Source organism: Apodemus sylvaticus, chromosome 7, assembly GCF_947179515.1.
Source record: "Apodemus sylvaticus chromosome 7, mApoSyl1.1, whole genome shotgun sequence".
NCBI classification, from domain to species: domain Eukaryota; kingdom Metazoa; phylum Chordata; class Mammalia; order Rodentia; family Muridae; genus Apodemus; species Apodemus sylvaticus.
The window spans coordinates 91,135,554-91,155,904 of NC_067478.1; the positions used below are offsets into that span (position 1 = coordinate 91,135,554).

The 20,351-nt window shown below is 36.9% G+C and overlaps 1 protein-coding gene across 2 annotated transcripts; it reads right to left on the minus strand.

Annotated features, from left to right (window-relative positions):
- Positions 1–13,950: 13,950 nt before the first annotated feature.
- Positions 13,951–16,984, minus strand: LOC127690014 (olfactory receptor 145-like). 2 transcript variants are annotated; one of them, XM_052189581.1, is made up of 2 exons: positions 16,965–16,984; positions 13,951–14,872 (listed from the first exon to the last, which is right to left on the minus strand). In XM_052189581.1, exons 1-2 carry the CDS (start codon positions 16,982–16,984, stop codon positions 13,951–13,953), a joined length of 942 nt encoding a protein of 313 aa, XP_052045541.1. The 2 variants fall into 2 exon arrangements, with proteins under 2 accessions (XP_052045541.1, XP_052045542.1); XM_052189582.1 differs by lacking the exon at positions 16,965–16,984 and having other exon boundaries at positions 13,951–14,886.
- Positions 16,985–20,351: the final 3,367 nt, after the last annotated feature.

Genomic DNA, 20,351 nt, shown 5'->3' on the forward strand with positions numbered 1-20,351 from the left:
ACAGGGACAATTATGGGTCCGAGTTTTGACTATGGGATGGCAACACCCTTCTTCAATTGATGCCCTGTCTTTCTTACGAGGTGGACTCTACACTTTCCCCTCTCCTCACTGTGTGGAAGTTCATCTAAGGTTCCTCTCTTTGAGTCCTGATAAACTTTCACCTCCCAGGTCCCTGGTATACTCTGGAGTGTTACCCACCTCCTTTCTCCTGAGGTTGTATGTTTCCTTTTTTCTGTTGGTCCTCAGGGTTTCAGTCCTGTTTCCCCAACAAATACCTGATGATGTTTTCCTCCCTGTCCCCTTTCCCACCCAGGACCATCTCTTACTCTTCCCTCATCTGATCACTTTCTTCTTCCAGCCAAGTGGGACTGAGTAGTTTTCATGTGGAACTTTCAACTTGTTACCCTTCAGTTCTGTGGATTTTATCCCAGGTATTCTGTCTTTTTTGGCTAATATTCACTTATACATGAGTACATATCATGCATGTCATTTTGTGTCTGAGTTACCTCACTCAGAATGATATTTTCTAGCTTTATCCATTTGCATACAAAACTCAGGATGCCCTCTTCCTTAATAGCTGTGTATTATTCCACTGTGTAAATGAACCACATTTTCTTTATCCATTCTTCTGTTGTGGGACATCTGTGTTCTTTCTAGCTTCTGGTTATCCCAAATAGGATGACTATGAACATAGTAGAACATGTGCTCATATGGCATGGTGGGGTATCTTTTGGGTATATGCCCAAGAGTAGTATATCTGGATGTTCAGGTAGATCTTTTTCCAATTTTCTGAGGAAACTCCCGATTTATTTCCAGAGTGGTTGTCAAAGTTTGGAATCCCAGCATCAATGGAAGAGTGTTCCTGTTTCTCCACATATTGCCAACATGTGCTATTACCTGAGATTTTGATCTTACCTTTTCTGATTGACATAAAGTGGAATCTCAGGGTCGTTTGAATTTGCATTTCCCTGATCACTAAAGATTTTGAATATTTCTTTAAGTGCTTCTATGCCATTCAAGATTCTTCTATTGTGAATTCTCTGTTTAGTTCTATCTCCCATTTTTTTTATTGGGATGTTTGGTATTTTGGTGGTTAACTTCTTGAGGTTTTATATATTTTGGATATTAACCCTCTATTGGGTGTAGGATTAGTGAAGATTTTCTTCCAGTCTGCAGGTTGCCAATATGTCTTATTGACAGTGTCCTTTGCCTTCAAGAAATTTTCTATTTTCTTGAGGTCCCATTTACCCTTTCTTGATCTGATAGCGTGAGACACTGGTGTCCTGTTTAGGAAATTTACCACTGAGACAATGAGTTCAAGACTTTTCCCACTTTCTCTTCTTTTAGATTCAGTGTATCTTGTTCTGTACCTACTGGAATCATTATGTGAGAATTTGGCCTCATATTTTCAAGTGCAGTATTCTAATTTTGACTATGCATATACAACTGAGGTAGGGATTATTCTGAAATTGGTGAGGTTACTTTACAAATACATTAGAAACCTTTCCTGGGTTGTATAACAAAACTGTACCATGTACTATGTACATACTCACCTTGATTTTTATTTGTTCCAAATGTATGAAAAAAATGTGGGTTTTAGTTATGTAGACAGTGAAAGGAGGCTGCATGTGAAGGCATCAATGTTCCATCAATAACTCAGTCTACTCAGTTCAATGTTAAATTGTGTCTTATCCTCGGTGGTCACACATATCTCTCATCTCAGAATTTGAAAGGCTGAGGTCAAAGGATTGCAAGTTGAAGTTTTTTTTCATAATGCAATAAATTTTGGAGGAAAAAAAAGAATGAAAGGACACTTCAGACATTTTTGAAGTTCAGCATGAGGACACTTCACAAGCATAATATCCAAGACACTAAATGGAAATACCGTATTATCTTTCTAATATGTGTAATATAAAGTTACTTTCATGAAGAACAAGTAACGTATTAATGGCTGGGGTCAATGGTATTGGAAATGATTCTCTGAAGGCTAAATAACAAAATGATTCAAATGAGAAGCAGTTTTGTCTGGAAACTATTGCTCAACATATCAAAATTATTAAAAATGATGTATGGTTCAATTTTCAATCAAAAGTACACCAGGATTTGCAAATCATACTTCTACTTGTATGTACATTCAAAACTGGAAAGGCCAGCCTATATATGAGAACAGACATATGTGAATAATCTCCATTCTGGATAATTTCCCAAGAAAGAAGTGGTTCAAAACAAGTTGCATAATATTTATTTATTGAAGCTGTACTTTCTAGGGGTTAACATAGTCATTAATCCTAAAAGAGTTGGGACTGAAAACTCATATCATATTTACTGCATCAAACTAGATCATACTTTGGATGTCTGATACCATAACAGCTCATTGTCAACTTATCTAATACATAAGTAACATTTGGGGGAATGTTTCAAGACAATAATCATCCTGTTCCAGATTTAGAGCCCACAATCATTACAATTCCAGATGCATAATAAAAGTCAAGGCATGATTATTTACAAAGTACTTTACAAAGGCCACCTGAGCATGAGAGTGTGTTCTATAGCTTAAAAAGCATATAATCTAGTTTGGTCTCTGATAGGAAAACACGGAGGAAAGAAAGAATGTATGCATGGCCCATAAGGATTGGTTATATTAATTGCAAGACAGGGAGGGAAAGTCAGGGATAAACATTCTGGCAGATTTTTCTGAGGTCTGCCTCTGTAGCTAAAGGTAGGAAGTATCTGCCTTCATAGATATTCAAACAGGTCACAATAGCATTAATGATACCCAACCCCTCCCACATGAAGAGAAAACAGGTATTATATCTCCTCCATTGAGTAGAGGGATGCTGTGTGTTTACCTTGTTTACCTAGAGATCTACGGGCAGAAAGACACTTGCACTTCCAACAATTTAACCTATATAGATGTTGGAACTATAATGTAGTAAGGTTAAAGAATAAAGGTAACAACAGCATAAAGAAATTCCAACCTACCTCATCATGAGAGAAAAGTTTCTACTTCATTCCTTTACCCCTGCTGTGTCATAGTGTCACACAAGTCTCTGAGGGTTTTGAACTTTTGATTCTCAGAGGACACTATGCAATACTAATTTTTCACATACCCTGAAATCTTGATTAATTTGTCATTATATATCATCATACCCTTTAATCCTGTTAAGTGACATTATTCCTTCATTTATTGAAGTCATATCATTCCTTTATTTTCTTTCTTTCTATTTATTTAATCTTTTATTTGTTTATATATACTCCAGATTTTATTCCCCAAACTCTGTCCACAGTCCAAATATTTCACACCGCATACCTCCTCCCTACCCCTATGTCTACATGTTTATGTCCCTACCCCACCTGCACCGAATACATTTCTAAACTTCCTTGGGCCTCCAGTCTCTTGAGGGTTAGGTACATCTTCTCTGACTGAACTCAGACCCAGAAGCCCTTTGCTGTATATGTGTTAGGGGCCATATATCAGCTAGAGTATGCCGCTAGGTTGATGCTCAAATGTTTGAGAGATCCATGGGTCTAGGTTAATTGAGATTGCTGGTCCTCCTACAGGCTTGCTTCCCTCCTCAGCTTCTTTCAGACTTTCTCTCATCCATTGGTTGGGTATAAATATCTGCATCTGGTTCTTTCAGCTGCTTGTTGAGTCCTTCAGAGGGGAGTCATGATAGGTCCCTTTGTGCAGCAAAACTCCATGGAGGATTTTCTTTTGCTGGTCCTTTGTCCTGCATATTGCAGAGCCTCTGGGAGGTCTTCAGACTGTGCTTTCTATTGCTCAGTTGTGTACTGAGTTGCTCCTGGAATACCTTCAAGGTGTGATGTCTTAAGGGGACAAGCTGGCAATCAGTGAGATGCTCTGTTGTCCTGTGTGCTTCAGATCTCCTGGGGTGCCTCGGGCTGAGGTGACAGTTACCAGACTGCTCTGGCTTCAGCAGATCTTGTGTTGGCTCATTCAGGGTACCAGACTGGCTAGCAGTCTGTAGCAGTAGAAAGGACCTGGTGGAATGGGAGTGCTATTCTGAGGCAGGTGATATGAGGAGTGATTGGTCCTGTTTTCACTTGATTCCCAACAGCAACTCTAGAGTCTCAGGGGTGGGAGGTTCTTATCAGCTGCTCTGGGTGCAGCAGATTTTATGGGATGGCTCAGGATATGGTTTCTTCAGGGGGACAAGCTGGTTAGCAGTCTGCTCCAGCAGAAAGGACTGGGAAGAATTCTCATTTTCTTCTTAAGATCCCTTTGGTATGATATTTTTAATACTAATCATAAAATGAAAATTGATAGGAACTGCCAAAACAAAAGTGGAAACTATTCAAATGGAATAATCTCTGAAAACCAAAATATTAGCATAACACTTCAATGCTATTTTTTCTTAAGAAAAAATAACAAGTGGGGAAAATAAAAGTCATAAAACAACAAAATAAAGTGGCAAAATTGCATTAATGAATCTTCAACTATCAGAGACTATTGGAAAAAAGGAAGCTGGGGAGGGGGAGTTGTGGCAGTGGGTCCCACATAGTAGAACTCTGGCAGGCTGAGCCCGCATAGGGGGATAGGGACAGCGGGTGCCTGAATTAGGGGAACACTGGCATGACCAGCATGACCGTGAATCACTGCACTAAGGACTGCCTGGCTAGCAGGAAAGAAGGTCCTTGCTAAGAATGAGGTGCCATTCTGGCATGGGCCTCCTGTTACCTGTTGAGCAAGCTTGGCTGAGAGGAGGTTGGTGGCTGGAAACGCTGAGGCCTGCTCCATGGTTCTAGCAGTGGGTTTTGATAAGAAGACACAGTTCATAGTTTCAATCTTTTTATTATAAACAGGTAGGAAGAGAAAAGGAGATAGAGAAGTAAAGAGAGAAGGAGAAGACAAAGAGATGAGAGCTCTCCATAACCATGTAGAAAGAGGGGAAACAGGGAGACAAGGGAAAAGGAAAGGGAGGGAGAGAGAGAGAGAGACAGAGAGAGAGACAGAGACAGAGACAGAGACAGAGAGACATACAGAGCAACAGAGACAGAGTGATGGAGACAGGGAGACAGAGACAGAGAGACAGAGACAGAGAGGGGAGAGAGAGTTAAGATAGGGACAAGAGAGTGAGGAGGGGCAAGAAGCCTTTTTTATCTTTATTTAAAAGACAAAAAAGAAAAAAGAAGCCTTCTTTTATAGTTGGCTGGGTTACCTGGCGACACCCAGGTAACTGAGGGGCAGGGAAATCCTGGTTGTAGCCAGGTGATCGAGCCTGGGACATGGCCACGCATGACTGATGGTCATAGGATTATGGAGTTGAGGAGTCAGCAGTTTGGGAGCATAGTTCATGGTTTTCATCCCTTGTAGAATGTTTTATTGGGTCTCCAGAGTAAGGCTTGCTCAACCAGGCTACAAACTGCCTCACACCTTGATCCCACAAGTGACCATATAGGAAAATAATAAATTAGACCTTGTTCAAGAGATATAGAATGACTCAATGAAGCAAAACAAAATGCATGTATATTCTGACTACATGAGACTCACTTTACTTTTTTATTCAATATATTCTTTATTTATATTTCAAATGATTTCCCCTTTCCTTTATCCCCCTTCCCCACAAGTCCCATAAGCCTTCTTCCTTACCCCTGTTCCCCCATCCACCTCTTCCAAATTCCCTGTTCTGGTATTCCCGTACACTGCTGCACTGAGCCTTTCCAGAACCAGGAGCCACTCCTTCCTTCTTCTTGGACATCATTTGATATGTGGATTGTGTTTTAGAAATTGCAAGCTTCTAGGCTAATATCAGCTTATCAGTGAGTGCATACCATGAGTGTTCTTTTGAGATTAGGTTACCTCACTTAGGATGATGTTCTCCAGCTCCATCCATTTGTTTAAGAATTTTATTAATTAATTGTTTCTAATGGCTGAATAGTACTCCATTGTGTATATATACCACATTTTTTGTATCCATTCCTCTATTGAGGGACATCTGGGTTCTTTCCAGCTTCTGGCTATTATAAATAGGGATGCTATGAACATAGTGGAACATGTATCTTTATTACATGCTGGGGAATCCTTCGTGACCCCCCCAAAAAATACACCAAAGAACTCCTACAGCTGATAAACAACCTCAGCAAAGTGGCTGGTTATAAAATCAACTCAAGCAAATCAGTAGCCTTACTATACTCAAAGGATAAGCAGGTTGAAAAAGAAATTATGGAAATGACACATTTTACAATAGCCACAAACAATATAAAGTATCTTGGTGTGACTGTAACCAAACAAGTGAAAGATCTGTATGACAAGAAATTCAGGTCTCTGAAGAAGGAAATTGAAGAAGACTTCAGAAAATGGAAAAATCTTCTTTGCTCATGGATTGGCAGTATTAATATAGTTAAAATGGCCACCTTGCCAAAAGAAATATAGATTCAATGCAATCCCCATGAAATTCCCAACTCAGTTCTTCATAGAGTTAGAAAGAGCAATTCTCAAATTCCTCTGGAATAACAAAAATCCCAGATAGCAAAAACTATTCTCAACAGTAAAAGAACTTCTGGGGGAATCAGTATCCCAGACCTCAAACAGTACTACAGAGCTATAGTGTTAAAAACTGCATGGTATTGGTACAGTGACAGGCAAGTGGATCAATGGAATAGGATTGAAGACCCAGAAATGAACCCACATACCTATGGTAACTTGATCTTTGACAAAGGTGCGGAAAACATCCAGTGGAAAAAAAGATAGTCTTTTCAACAAATGGTGCTGGTTCAACTGGAGGTCAGCATGCAGAAGAATGCGAATTGATCCATTCTTATCTCCTTCTACTAAGCTCAACTCCAAGTGGATCAAGGACCTCCAAATAATACCAGACATAATGAAACTATTAGAAAAGTAACTGTGGAAGACTCTTGAGGATATGGGCACAGGGGGAAAGTTCCTGAACAGAACACCAATAGCTTTTGCTCTAAGATCAAGAATTGACAAATGGGACCTCATAAAATTACAAAATTTCTTTAAGGCAATGGACACCATCAAAAGGACAAATTGGCAAGGAACAAATTGGGAAAAGATCTTCACCAACCCTACATCTGACAGAGGGCTAATATCCAATATATACAAAGAACTCAAGAAGTTAAACCACAGAAAACTAAATAACTTTATTAAAAAATGGGTTACAGAGCTAAACAAAGAATTTTCACCTGTAGAACTTCGGATGGCTGAGAAGCACCTTAAAAAATGTTCAACATCATTAGTCATTAGGGAAATGCAAATCAAAACAACCATGAGATTTCCCTTCACAACAGTCACAATGGCTAAGATTAAAAATTCAGGACACAGCTAGTGTTGGCGAGGATGTGAAGAAAGAGAAACACTCCTCTACTGCTGTTGGGATTGCAAGCTGGTACAACCACTCTGGAAATCAGTCTGGCAGTTCTTCAGAAAACTGGGCAGAAAACTTCTGGAGGACCCTGTTATATGAGACTCACTTTAATCTTAAGGCTACACATAGAATGAAAGTAAGGGGGGAAAATATTCTGTGCAAACTTAAAATGAATGTGATAATTTTATCAATAAAAAGTAAATGAAAGAGGGAATGCCTATATAGTATTTGTGTAGCCTCTAAGAAAATTAGTATTGTCCGTCCACAGATGATGGACAATACCATTCTATCACTCGGTTCTTCACTTGGAGTTTTCTATTCAGATTTTGGGATCTCCATTAGAATAATTAAGATAAGATGCCCAGAGCTTATCATAGAGAGTTTGTTGCAGCAAGCAGTGTTATATTCTAAAGGGATGAGAGACAATGGCCATAAAGATGATTGTAGATCAATGTGTGGTATCAGAGGGTAACAATGAACTATTGTGCCTATGTATTCTATGAAGGTTTTACACACACACACACACATACACACACACACACACACACACACACTGGAATTTTACTCAAGCACAGACAAAATATTGTATTCTATGAGGGAGAATGCAGAAACCAGAAGATTTTTCCAGTTAATAAGCATAAACCAGACTCAGAAAAATATTCATCACAGGTTTTCTGTTCTTTATAGTCGAAAAACACAAAAAGCCAATGTTTAGTGTGAGCATCAAGAGGGAAGAGAAAAATGAAATGTAGGTAAGTTTGACAAAATCACAATTTTATCAATGTATAAAAATGACAATGCTTATATTATATGCCAAATATAAGTAATAAAATGAAATACAATTATGAATAATTGTTTAGTTATGTAACTTGAAATTCCTTGATGCAGATACATTGTACTATGAATTATTTATGAAAAACATTTATAAAAAATTTATTTTTTTCCGATGTATTTTTATTTTATTCGATATATTTTTTATTTACATTTCAAATGATTTACCCTTTTCTGGTCCCCCACTCCCCGAAAGTCACATAAGCCCCCTTTCCTCCCCCTGTTCTCTCACCCACCCCTTCCCACTTCCCTGTTCTGGTTTTGCCCTATACTACTACACTGAGTCTTTCGAGAACCAGGGGCCACTCCTCCGTTCTTCTTGTACCTCATTTGATGTGTGGATAATGTTTTGGGTATTCCAGTTTTCCAGGCTAATATCCACTTATTAGTGAGTGCATACCATGATTGATCTTTTGAGACTGGGTTACCTCACTTAGTATGATGTTCTCCAGCTCCATCCATTTGCCTAAGAATTTCATGAATTCATTGTTTCTAATGGCTGAATAGTACTCCATTGTGTATATATACCAAGTTTTTTGCATCCATTCTTCTGTTGAAGGATACCTGGGTTCTTTCCAGCTTCTGGCTATTATAAATAGGGCTGCTATGAACATAGTGGAGCATATATCCTTATTACATGCTGGGGAATCTTCTGGGTATATGCCCAGGAGTGGTATAGCAGGATCTTCTGGAAGTGAGGTGCCCAGTTTTCTGAGGAGCCACCAGACTGATTTCCAGAGTGGTTGTACCAATTTGCAACCCCACCAGCAGTGGAGGAGTGTTCCTATTTCTCCACATCCTCACCAACACCTGCTGTCTCCTGAGTTTTTAATCTTAGCCATTCTGACTGGTGTAAGGTGAAATCTCAGGGTTGTATAAACAAATTTATAAAATAAAGCAATTTATTGTTTTCAATTATTATCACTAAGTCTATTTAATGTTGCTGTTATATCTTTTTATTGGGGAATGAACACTAGGATAGACAATTAGTTGCAATATTTTTGTAGTATGTTGTATGTGTCTGCATATTTCCAAAGTAGGTAACTTACCCTTCCTTTAATCAAGAAATTAAATTTTTATTAAATATTCAATATTAAAATATTACTGTTTGTTTGATCTATTCACTAGAACATGGAACATTATCAGTGGCTATACCATTGTACGATAAAACTCCTTCTTTAGCTGTCAATAACTGCCAATGATTCTTCAAGAATGAGTCCATCTTAATGATATCCCCATCACCATGACTGAGTGATGAAGGACCAATCTTGTTCAGGTGGAATGTAGGTTATGATAGTCACTGCAAGGTCATCAATGAAATGGTTAAGTCCTTTCCTAAAGATAACACTTCACATCAACACCTCCCCTTATCTTTTGACTTTTACATGTTTTCTTCAATCTTTTTCATGATCTTCTCTGATACTTGGGGGTAACATAGATGTTGTATTTAGAGTTGAATACTAAACTCTTACTGAGTCTCAGCACTTGACCAGTTTTATGCGTCTCTGCATTAACTCTGCTACTTACTACTCCTTAAAACTTTCTAAGTCTAAAAGAATCTAATACCTGGATGTAAGCATTTATTTAAAAATGCAGTTTAAAACCATGTTCATTAGCAACACAGTATTAATGGAGTCCATGCCAAGGCTTATGGGCTACCTGTACCATGGGCTACTGATCAGGGTTAAATGTACAATATAATGCAGTTTTCTCTTGATTGAACCTCAAAAATGTAATGAAGATTTATCCCTAGAACAGTCACACTACTATTGGGAAAATGAGCACATTGTGCCTGGTAGGAAGACATTTCAGCTTCTAGGGTTCACAAATGGATATGAACGTTGAAAATGTTTCTCTACTAATAGCCTGCATGACTTATTCTAGCATCACAATAACTAGCCAAATGAATAAAATCTTGTAGTCAGATCCAGGTTGATTTCTCAGTGTCTTGTGAATAAAGTGCATGTTGCCTTCAGCCACAGGATATCATTGTCCAATCTTAGCTGTGATTAAAAATCAATAGTAATGCCCTTTATTGTATATCTAACCACAAATCATAAAGGTATCCTACAATTGACAATAATATATAATTTTCTGGGAGTAGAGCTATCCACTTCTGCATGGTAATTTACACAAGGTTTCTATTGGAGTGGTAGAACATCATGACCAAAGGCCATTTAAGAAGGAAAGAGTTATGTCAGCTTACATCTTTCCTGTACAATCCATCATCAAAAGGAGTCAGGACAGGAACTCCAGTATTAACCTAGCAGAGGCCATGAAGTGACACTGTTTAATGGATCACTTCCATGGCTTGCTCACCCTATTTGTCATAGGACTCAAGATCATCTGCCTACAGATGGGATTACTTCATAGAGGGCTAGGTCACCAATTGTGGATCACAAAATATTTCACAGTCTAGTTTTAAGGAGGTATTTTCTCAAATGGAGATTTTCTTGTCCCTAGCCTATGTCAAAGTTAAATATAAAAGTAGCCAACATTAAAGTTGTCTCCACTGAAACTTCCTTTAAATTATATTTTTGAACATTTCATCCTATTTAGTTCACAAAACTACAACAAAATTCCAGTATTTGAAAAGAGTGGCAATAATTTCATCATTAAAGTGCCTTCAGCTACATTAATGTTTATCCTTATTAGTTTTCAAGAAAGGTGCATATTTTCAACAAATATTGGTCCACATATTAATTAGAGGTATGATGTCTTCATTCCTGAACACTACATACAGTGGTAAAATACAATAAAATTTATTTATCCGGTCTCAAATATCTCATGACAAATGTGGTGTAACATCAAAATGAAGGGTTCTCTATAACTAAAACTATGTTTACCAAGGAATCCAGCTATCTAACTTCTGGTCAAGCATCCAAAGTACAGATAATTTTTAAATTGTGAAATATAAAAGAAAGAACATCTTGTTCTATAATGACACAATAATTTTTCACTGTTTTTAAAATGCTATTGCACATACATCAGTGATATACTCTTATGCAACTGTATCCATGGGGTCATCTTCACTCTTTAAAATGACTAATTTGTGAGAGTCCCATGACTTCCATTTTACCATTAACTAAAAAAGGAGTAATATATTCTTTGAAAATTTCCTAAACAAAAGAGATGAGCAAGTAAAAATAAAATTACATTAAAACATCAGAAATTCCTTTTACAAAATCTTATTACCTCCTAGGCAGTTTTATGTATCCAAAATTAATTGATAATAATTTGTATGAAAAATGTATGTCTCACTATTAAAAGTTGCTGATCCCTTCCAACCAATTAATGTTCCTTTCAAAAATTGTTTTCCTGTTTCCACATTGTCTTCTTTTTTGGGTGGTGACTAGCATTGAATAGAGCTGATGTTAACAGGGAAGATGTGTGACAATGAGCTCTACCTTCTCATGACCTTGAGCACACAACAAAATACCTATTAATGAACAGGAGAGCTAAGATGCCTCAAAGTCTGTGTACCAGCTTATCTTCCTTGGGTTTCCAAAGTTTCTGTTTCTCACTGGTTTCAAGCAGCTGACCCTACTGCTTCTGCATCCATTAGTGTCTCCTTTAGGGAATCCTTCTCCTGGAATCCTGAAAGGCACTCCAAACCATGGGAACAGGTCAATGTCATGAGTATTGGCACCTTCTATACATCCTGAGGTAGATTGTATTCTGTAGTTGATTTGAAAATATTTTTGCACAGTATTTTATGTATTTCTGTTAAACTCACTAGATACATATTTCATTTTAAGCTGTTTTCCTTTAGACTCCAATATCACCCTCTATGGTGAATAATATAAAAGAAGGACAATAACAAATGTTTATTGTAGTGCAGGGGATGTGATATCTTTCATATGTTGCTTATAATCATAAGCAATGGACAGAAATGTAATGAAACAAAAGGACTTAATAGTCTAAAATTACAGTTTAAAAAATTAGAAACAGCCAATCTGTTAGAAGTTCTACCTCCAAGTAGAACTGCACTGATTGTAATTGCAAATATATGTCTGTACAATAAACTTGGTTCTAATATATAAGTGTATAATAGAATAATATTCATAATTAACACCCTACTGGTTTTATATGTTATCAAAATGTACTTCATTTACATTATTTTCATCATTTCTACTCCCCCAACTCCTTCAGATCCTCCTACCTCTTTATCCACTCATCTTCAGTTCTTTCTAAAGTAAAGACAAAAATAAAACATTCATAAAATAAAGATTGCCAACCTGCAAACAAATAACATAAAACACCCTCCCCCCAAAAATCTCACAAAACAGACAAAGTAAAAGTAAAGTAAAGCATTTAATTCAATTTGTGTAAACTTAACAGGTATATATTAACTACTGAATGGATAACAAAATGTTCTATAATCCTTCCTCAGAATATATTTAGCTATGAATAGTAATAAAGCCCACTCTCATTCTAAAGTTTGGGCGAATCACACAAACATGTACAAGCAAGTAATCAGAAAGGACAGTATAGCATTCTGGTTTATTTTATGAATTTTCTAGAAAAGGGAAACACATAGAAATAAAAAAAATCCAAAAGCATACTTTAAAATGAAATCAGTGATTAAAATATTTAGGTGTGTGAAACCTAGAAGTCAATTTTGGACCCAGACTATTCAGGAGCACATCCCCAAAACAATACTGAAATGCTTAGAGGAAAATATCAGCAAGAAAATCAAGACACTGAAAAGAACTAAAGAGAATCTAAGGATCATTCATTCAAATAGAAACCACACCATAAATCATTGTCAACAAAGCAATAAAAGACTCTGAAAGCACTGGTGAAAGACTCAGTGAAGCAGTATAGGGCAAAACCAGAATGGGGAAGTGGGAAGGGGAGGGTGGGAAAACAGGGGGAGAGAAGGGGGCTTATGGGACTTTTGGGGAGTGGGGAGAGCTAGAAAAGGGGAAACCATTGGAAATGTAAATAAAAAATATATCGAATAAAAAAAGTAAAAAAAAAAAAAAAAGAAAAGAAAAGAAATACCAGGGTCAAATTTCAGCCAATCTTTTCCCAGCCACATTGGCAAAACATGTATCCTCCTGCTCAAAATGAGAGGTATCAACTTGCTTCTATCCAAAAAGTAGTATGATAAAGAAAAGAATCAAAGTAATGCTGTTTAAATTAGCATTATATTTCCTCAATTAACTGGCAAATTCTAAAATGGAATTGTTAACCCAATATTGTGTTAGTGAAATGATATTTTTAAAATGCCATATATTGAAACCATACAAAAAAGAGTCTAGTCATATTAGTTAATGAACATTTAAAACTAAGTGCCTCTAATCTCATTAAAATATAATGTTGTTCATCATAAATATACATGATTGTAAATATATTTACAATATTAATATGAACTTATGTGACTAAAGAAAATTTGACGTTGAATTACTAATCAGTAAAGAAAAAGTGAATCAGAAAACAGACATTTCAAAGCAACAAAATTAAAGATCATTTTCCAATATGATATTGACTAACCATTTTTATTTTATTTAATCACTGTCAAACCATCGTTTTTCAGACAAATACTATAACCATCTTTAAAAAGTATTTAGTTAATAACAATTAATATTAAAAATTTTAAAAATGGAAATTACACATGGCAATATTGTTTAAACAAAGAAAACTTTCACCATGAATATGGAAAGAAAAATATTCATTGCCTCACTGTGATGAAAAACTAAGATAGTGAAGTAGGCACTACAATTGTGGTTCCGTCACAATTGTCACAAAGAAAATAAGTTTATCACTAAAACTTTCTCCTGCTCAAAGTTTTTCTCAGGGCAAGTTTAACATCTTTATTCCTCAAGCTATAGATTAAAGGGTTCATCATGGGCACCACAATGGTATAAAATACAGAAGACACTTTTCCCTCATTCAAAGATCCAACTGAGGAGGGTTTTAGGTACATAAATGCACATGACCCATAAAACAGAGAAACAGCAATTATATGAGAACTGCAGGTATTGAAGGCTTTAGATCTGCCCCCAGTAGATTTAATTTGGAGGATATTGGAGAGGATGAAACCATAAGAAATAAAGACAACAATACTTGGCACGGTGATATCTTTCCCCCCTACAATAAAAATCTCTACCTCATTTACATAGGTACTTGTGCAGGAGAGCTTCATCAAAGGCAGAAGATCACAGAAGTAGTGGTTGATGATGTTCCCATCACAGAAGGTCAGTCTCAGAATGCATCCAGTATGGATCATGGCATCAATAAACCCCATCAGATATGAACCAAGCATAAGATAGGAGCAGACTTTGGGGGACATAGCAACATTATACATGAGTGGATTGCAGATAGCCACATAGCGATCATAGGCCATTGCTGTCAGGACATAACATTCAGAGATGACAAAAAAACAGAAGAAGTAGAGTTGAGTCATACATCCTACAAAACCAATAATATTCTGATTTAATACAAAGTTCATCAGCAATTTGGGTGTAACAACTGAAGAATAGCAGAGGTCTATGAAGGACAAATTAAAGAGGAAAAAGTACATAGGGGTGTGAAGGTGAGAGTTGAGTACAGTGAGAAGGATCAAGGTCAAATTCCCAAAAGCTGTTATCATATACATTACTAGGAAAACTAAGAACAGGGGTACTTGGAGGTCAGGATTGTCTGTTAAACCCTTGAGAATGAATTCTGTTACCAAAGAACCATTTGTCAGGCCCATTCTTCTCCAGTAGAATCTGTGGACATAAAAATGAAACAGTGAAAGTAAAGTGTCACAGGTAATTTACAACTGTTCTCCCATACATTTGACATATATGCTGGGAGTGCTGGAAAATTCCTTACCTGTTTGCTGTAGTTAATAAGAGACTAAGTCAGGAATTGTTTATCATAAGTAAAATGATTCAGTTATAAAATATGATTTTATTCTGGAGACCCAGTGTTCAGTATGTTATTAATACTTAACAATGCTATATACCTGAGTGTGAAAACATTACATCTTACAATTGTCTATTCATTTTATATAAGTTATGTTCACCCCAAACATATAAATGCAAATCTGTTGTGGGAAAGCATATGGAATCAGTCTCATTTTGGGCATCTCATAATGAAAAAATTGTTCAAAACAACTTGTAAATGTTACAGTTTTGTTTCAGATTTTTTGGATGCCTCAAGATAGATCTCTTACATAAATGACATACATGAGCATAGACTTCAAATCATACATGCAAAAATACTAGCAGGTTGTACCTATGTTTTTGTGTTTGGATGTATGTATGGTATGTATATTAGTTAAAAGAAGGCCATAATGTGAAAAAAAAGATAGGGGATTATATAACACTGTTTGAAAGTAGGTAGAGTAAGGAAAAAATAACATAATTTTGAGATTGATTAAAAAATCAATCTCAAAAAACTATAGAAACCATTTAATAAAATTACCATAGGAGAGAAAATAGTGATTTTTTTAACCTGTCCTTGCTATCCCAAAGGATGATATAAATGTAAAATTCTATGTTTCCTGGATTTCAAGTATTTCAAACACAAAACTATTTTCTCATATTTCTTGGAACTATCTTTGAAATGCTGCTCAAAAAATATACTATCAATTCTTAATCCTCTGAAGAAGTAGATCAAGGATAAATAGCTTTGACCATGTTTACTCATGGACTAGAGGAGGCACCAGAAGAATTTATGTATTTACTTCTATACTGCACTTACCTGTGAATCAACAGTAATATCTTTACCAGTCTCTCCAAGAGCAAGATTCCAGTTATAAAAAGGAAATGATGTGCTTTCCTTCATATGCTGGACCATTATATATCTTTATGAACTTAGAAACTAAGATATGACCTTCTCTTTAGGGATCTGCATGTTATTTGTCCTTATGCCAATATTGAACTCTCATGTCTCATTGACTTCATTCATCTCTTAAGGGAAAATTTTGTTGTATTTACATATGGTTTTATTTATGAATCTTTAACAGTAATATTCCACACATTTCCATTCAAACTACCTTTATATTTAATATATCATGCCAAGTTTATATTTAATGTATTATCTCCCTGAGATATCTACAAATTATTTTTTATGAGACATATTCTTTATTGACATTTCAAATGTCCATTTCCTGGTTCCCGTCTCTGAAAATCCCATAACCCTTCTCCCCTCCACTTGTTGCCCAAGCAACCCTCTCCTGCTTCCCAGTCCTGGTATTCCCCTACACTGCAACATAGAGCATTCCCAGGACCAGGGACCTTTCCTGCCTTTGATGTCCAACAAGTCCATCCTCTGCTGCCTATGCATCTGGAGCCATGGGGAACTCCATGTGTATTATTTGATTGATGGTTTTGTCCCTGGGAGCTCTGGGAGTACTGGGTGGCTCATATTTTTGTTCCTCCTATGGTGCTGCAAACCCCTTCAGCTCCTTGGGTCCTTTCTCTGGCTCCTCCATTGGAGAACTTGTGCCAGTTCAATAGCTGATTGAGAATGTCCCCCTCTGTATTTGTCATGCACTAGCAAAGCCTCCCAGGTGACAGCTATATCCAGCTCCGGTCAGCAAGCATTTGTGGGCATCCACAATAGTGTCCTGGTTTTGTTACTGTATATGGGTTGGATTCTTAAGTGGGGTAGTCTCTGAATGGTCTTTCCCTCAGACTCTGCTCCACACTTTGTATCTCCTTCTGTGGATATTTTATTCCACCTTCCAAGAAGGATAAGAGTATTTATATTTTGTCTTTCCTTCTTCTTGAGCTTAATTTGATCTGTTAATTGTATCTTGGGTATTCCAAGATTCTGGGCTAATATCCACTTATCAGTGAGCACATACCATGTGTATGTTTATGTGATTTTGTTACCTGACTCATGATGATATTTTCCAGTTCTACCCATTTGCCTAAGAATTTCATGAATTCATTGTTTTTAATAGCTGAGTAGTATTCCATTGTGTAAATATAATACATTTTCTGTATCCATTCCTCCATTGAGGGAAATCTGGGTACTTTCCAGCTTCTGGCTATTATAAATAGGGCTGCTATGAACATAGTGAAGCATGTGTCTTTATTACATGTGGGAGAATCCTCTGGGTATATTCCCAAGACTGGTATAGTAGGGTCCTCTAATAGTATTATGCCCTATTTTCAGAGGAGCTATCAAACTGATTTCCAGGGTGCTTGTATCAGCTTGCAATTCCACCAGCAGTGGAGGTAAGTTCCTCTATCTCTGCATCCTCTCCAGCATTTTCTGTCCCCTGAGTTTTTGATGTTGATATTCTGACTGGTGTGAGTTGGAATCTCAGACTTGTTTTGATTTGCATTTCCCTAATAAGTAAGGATGTTGAACATTTCTTCAGGTGCTTCTTGGCCACTCGATATTTTTCAGGTGAAAATTTGTTGTTTAGCTCTGTACCTTGTTTGTAATAGGGTTATTTGGTTCTCTTGAGTCTAACTTCTTTTTTTTTTTAATTTGTTATATTCTTTGTTTACATTCCAAATGCTTTCCCCTTTCCTGGTTCCACCCTCCCCATAAGTCCCATAAGCCCTCTTCCCTCTGCCCATTCCCCAATCACCCCCCCTCCCATTTCTCTCTCCTGGTACTCCCCTACATTGCTGGATCAAGTCTTTCCAGGACCAGGGACCTCTCCTTCCTTTTCTTGGGAATCATTCGATATGTTAATTGTTTCTTGAGTATTCAGAGCTTATGTGCAAATTAGTATCCACTTATCAGTGACTGCATTCCATGTATATTCTTTTGTGATTGTGTTACCTCACTTAGCATGATATTTTCCAGTACCAACCATTTGCCTAAAACTTTCATGAATTTATTGCTTTTAATTGTTAAGTAGTATTCCCTTGTGTAAATATACCACATTTTCTATATCCATTCCTCCATAGAGGAACATCTGGGTTCTTTCCAGCTTCTGACTATTATAAATAAGGCTGCTATGAACATAGTGGAGTGTGTGTCCTTATTGAATGCTGGGGAATCCTCTGGGTATATGTCCAGGAGTGGTATAACAGGGTCCTCTAGAAGTGTCATGCCCAGTTTTCTGAAAAACCCCGAGACTGGTTTCCAGAGTGGTTGTACCAGCTTGCAATCCCACCAGCAGTGGAGGAGTGTTCCTCTTTCTCCACATCCTTGCCAACGCCTGCTGTGTCCTGAGATTTTAATCTTAGCCATTAGGACTGGTGTGAGGTGAAATCTCAGGGTTGTTTTGATTTGCATTTCCCTAATGATTAATGATGTTGAACATTTCTTTAGGTGCTTCTCAGCCATTCAAAATTCTTCAGGTGAAAATTCTTTGTTTAGCTTTGTACCCCATTTTTTAATAGGGATATTTGGTTCTCTGGAGTCTACCTTCTTGAGTTCTTCATATATACTGGATATTAGCCCTCTGTCAAATGTAGAGATGGTGAAGATCTTTTCCCAATTTGTTGGTTGCTGTTTTGTCCTTTTGGCAGTGTCCTTTGGCTTACAGAAATTTTGTAATTTTATGAGATCCCATTTGTCAATTCTTGATCTTAGAGCATAAGCTATACTCAAAGAATAAGCAAGCTGAGAATCATGGCCTTTGACTAGTGGAGACCAGTTTCCCCTTTCCACAGCTCCCGTTCACTTTCCCTCTTTGATCCCTCCATCCCTCTCACGTGTGACAGGTTTGTTCTCCTGACCAAGTGGGACTGAGATATCAGCAATTGGGCCCTTTAGGTTTTTGAACTTTTTAAGCTATGTGGACTGCATCTTTGATATTCTGTACTCTTTTTTGAGGGAATGTAACATATACTTATTATTGAGTACATACCATGCATGTTCTTTGGAGCTTGAGTCATCTCACTCAGGATGCTATTTTCTAATTGCTGCCATTTTCCTGAAAAAAAACTCAGGATATCATCATTTTTAATAGGTGAGTAGTATTCCATTGTGCAAATGAACCGCATTTAATGTATCCATTCTTCTGATGTGGGACATCTCAGTTGTTTCCAACTTCTGGTTATCAAATAAACCCACTTTGAACATAGTGGAACATGTGCCCCCTGTGGCATGGTAGGGCATTTATTGGATATATTCCCCAGAGTGGTATGGCTGCATATTCAGGTGGATTTGTTTCTGATATTCTGAGGAAACGCCAGATTGATTTCCAGAGTGGTTGTCCCAATTTGCAATCCTACCAGCAATGGAGGAATATTTCTCTTTCTCCAGATCCTCTCCAATATATGTTGTTACCTGAGGCTTTGATCTTAGCCATTCTAAATTGTTGGGGTCGCTTATATATACTATCATATATGCAAAAAGTGATAACTTTCTTATTTGCCAATTTCTCTTTTATCTCTCTTTTAGACTTACTATTCTAGCTAGCACTTAGAGTACTATATTCAATAGATATGGGGAGAGTGTTCATCCTTAACTTGTTTCCAATTTCAGGGGAATTGCTTCAAGTATGTCTCCATTTAATTTGATGTAGGCTGTTAGTTTGTTGTGAATTGCTTTCAATATGCTTAGGTATGGGCCTTGAATTTCTGTTCTTTCCAATAGTTTCAACATGAAGGGGTGTTGTAGTTTGCTAAATGCTTTTTCTACATCTAAGGAGATGATCATTTGAATTTATTCTTTGAGCATGTATTTATAGTGGATAGTATTAATGGTTTTTTTTTTTAATATTGAACCAAACTTGCATCCTATCAGTATGTTTTTAGCTTTAGTAAAGTTTCTTTTATGAATGTGGATGCCCTTGCATTTGGGCAATGGTTGTACAGAATTGAGAACTTCTCTTGGTAGGTTTTCTCTTTGATGAATATGAAGTGTCCTTCTTCATCATGCTTGATAACTTTTGGTTGAAAATCTATTTTATTGTATATTAGGTTGGAAACTCCAGTTTTTTTCTTGAGACCATTTGCTTGGAAGACCTTTTCCCATCCTTTCAGTCTGAGATATTATCTGTCTTTGTTATTTAGGTGTATTTCTTGGAAGCAGGACATGTCCAGTCTTTTACCTTATGTCTTTATATAGGTGAGTTGAGTACATTACAATTGAGAGATATTGAAGACAGAAGACAGTTGGTTCCTGATATGTTTGCTTTTACAAGTGGTGTTCTGTGCCCCTGGTTCTCTCCTTTTGGCTTTATTGTAAGATGCTTAGTATATTGTCATTTCTTTGGTGTAGGTACCTTCCTTGTGTTGGAGTTTTCCTTCTAGGATA

Excerpts from the sequence above, each read along its gene's own strand:
- LOC127690014 (XM_052189581.1), bottom strand. The coding sequence starts at position 16,984 with ATGTGCTCACTGATAAGTGG. Across the intron at positions 14,873-16,964 it reads ATGTGCTCACTGATAAGTGG|AAATGGTTCTTTGGTAACAG; the intron begins ATATTAGCCCAG and ends AATGGGCCTGAC.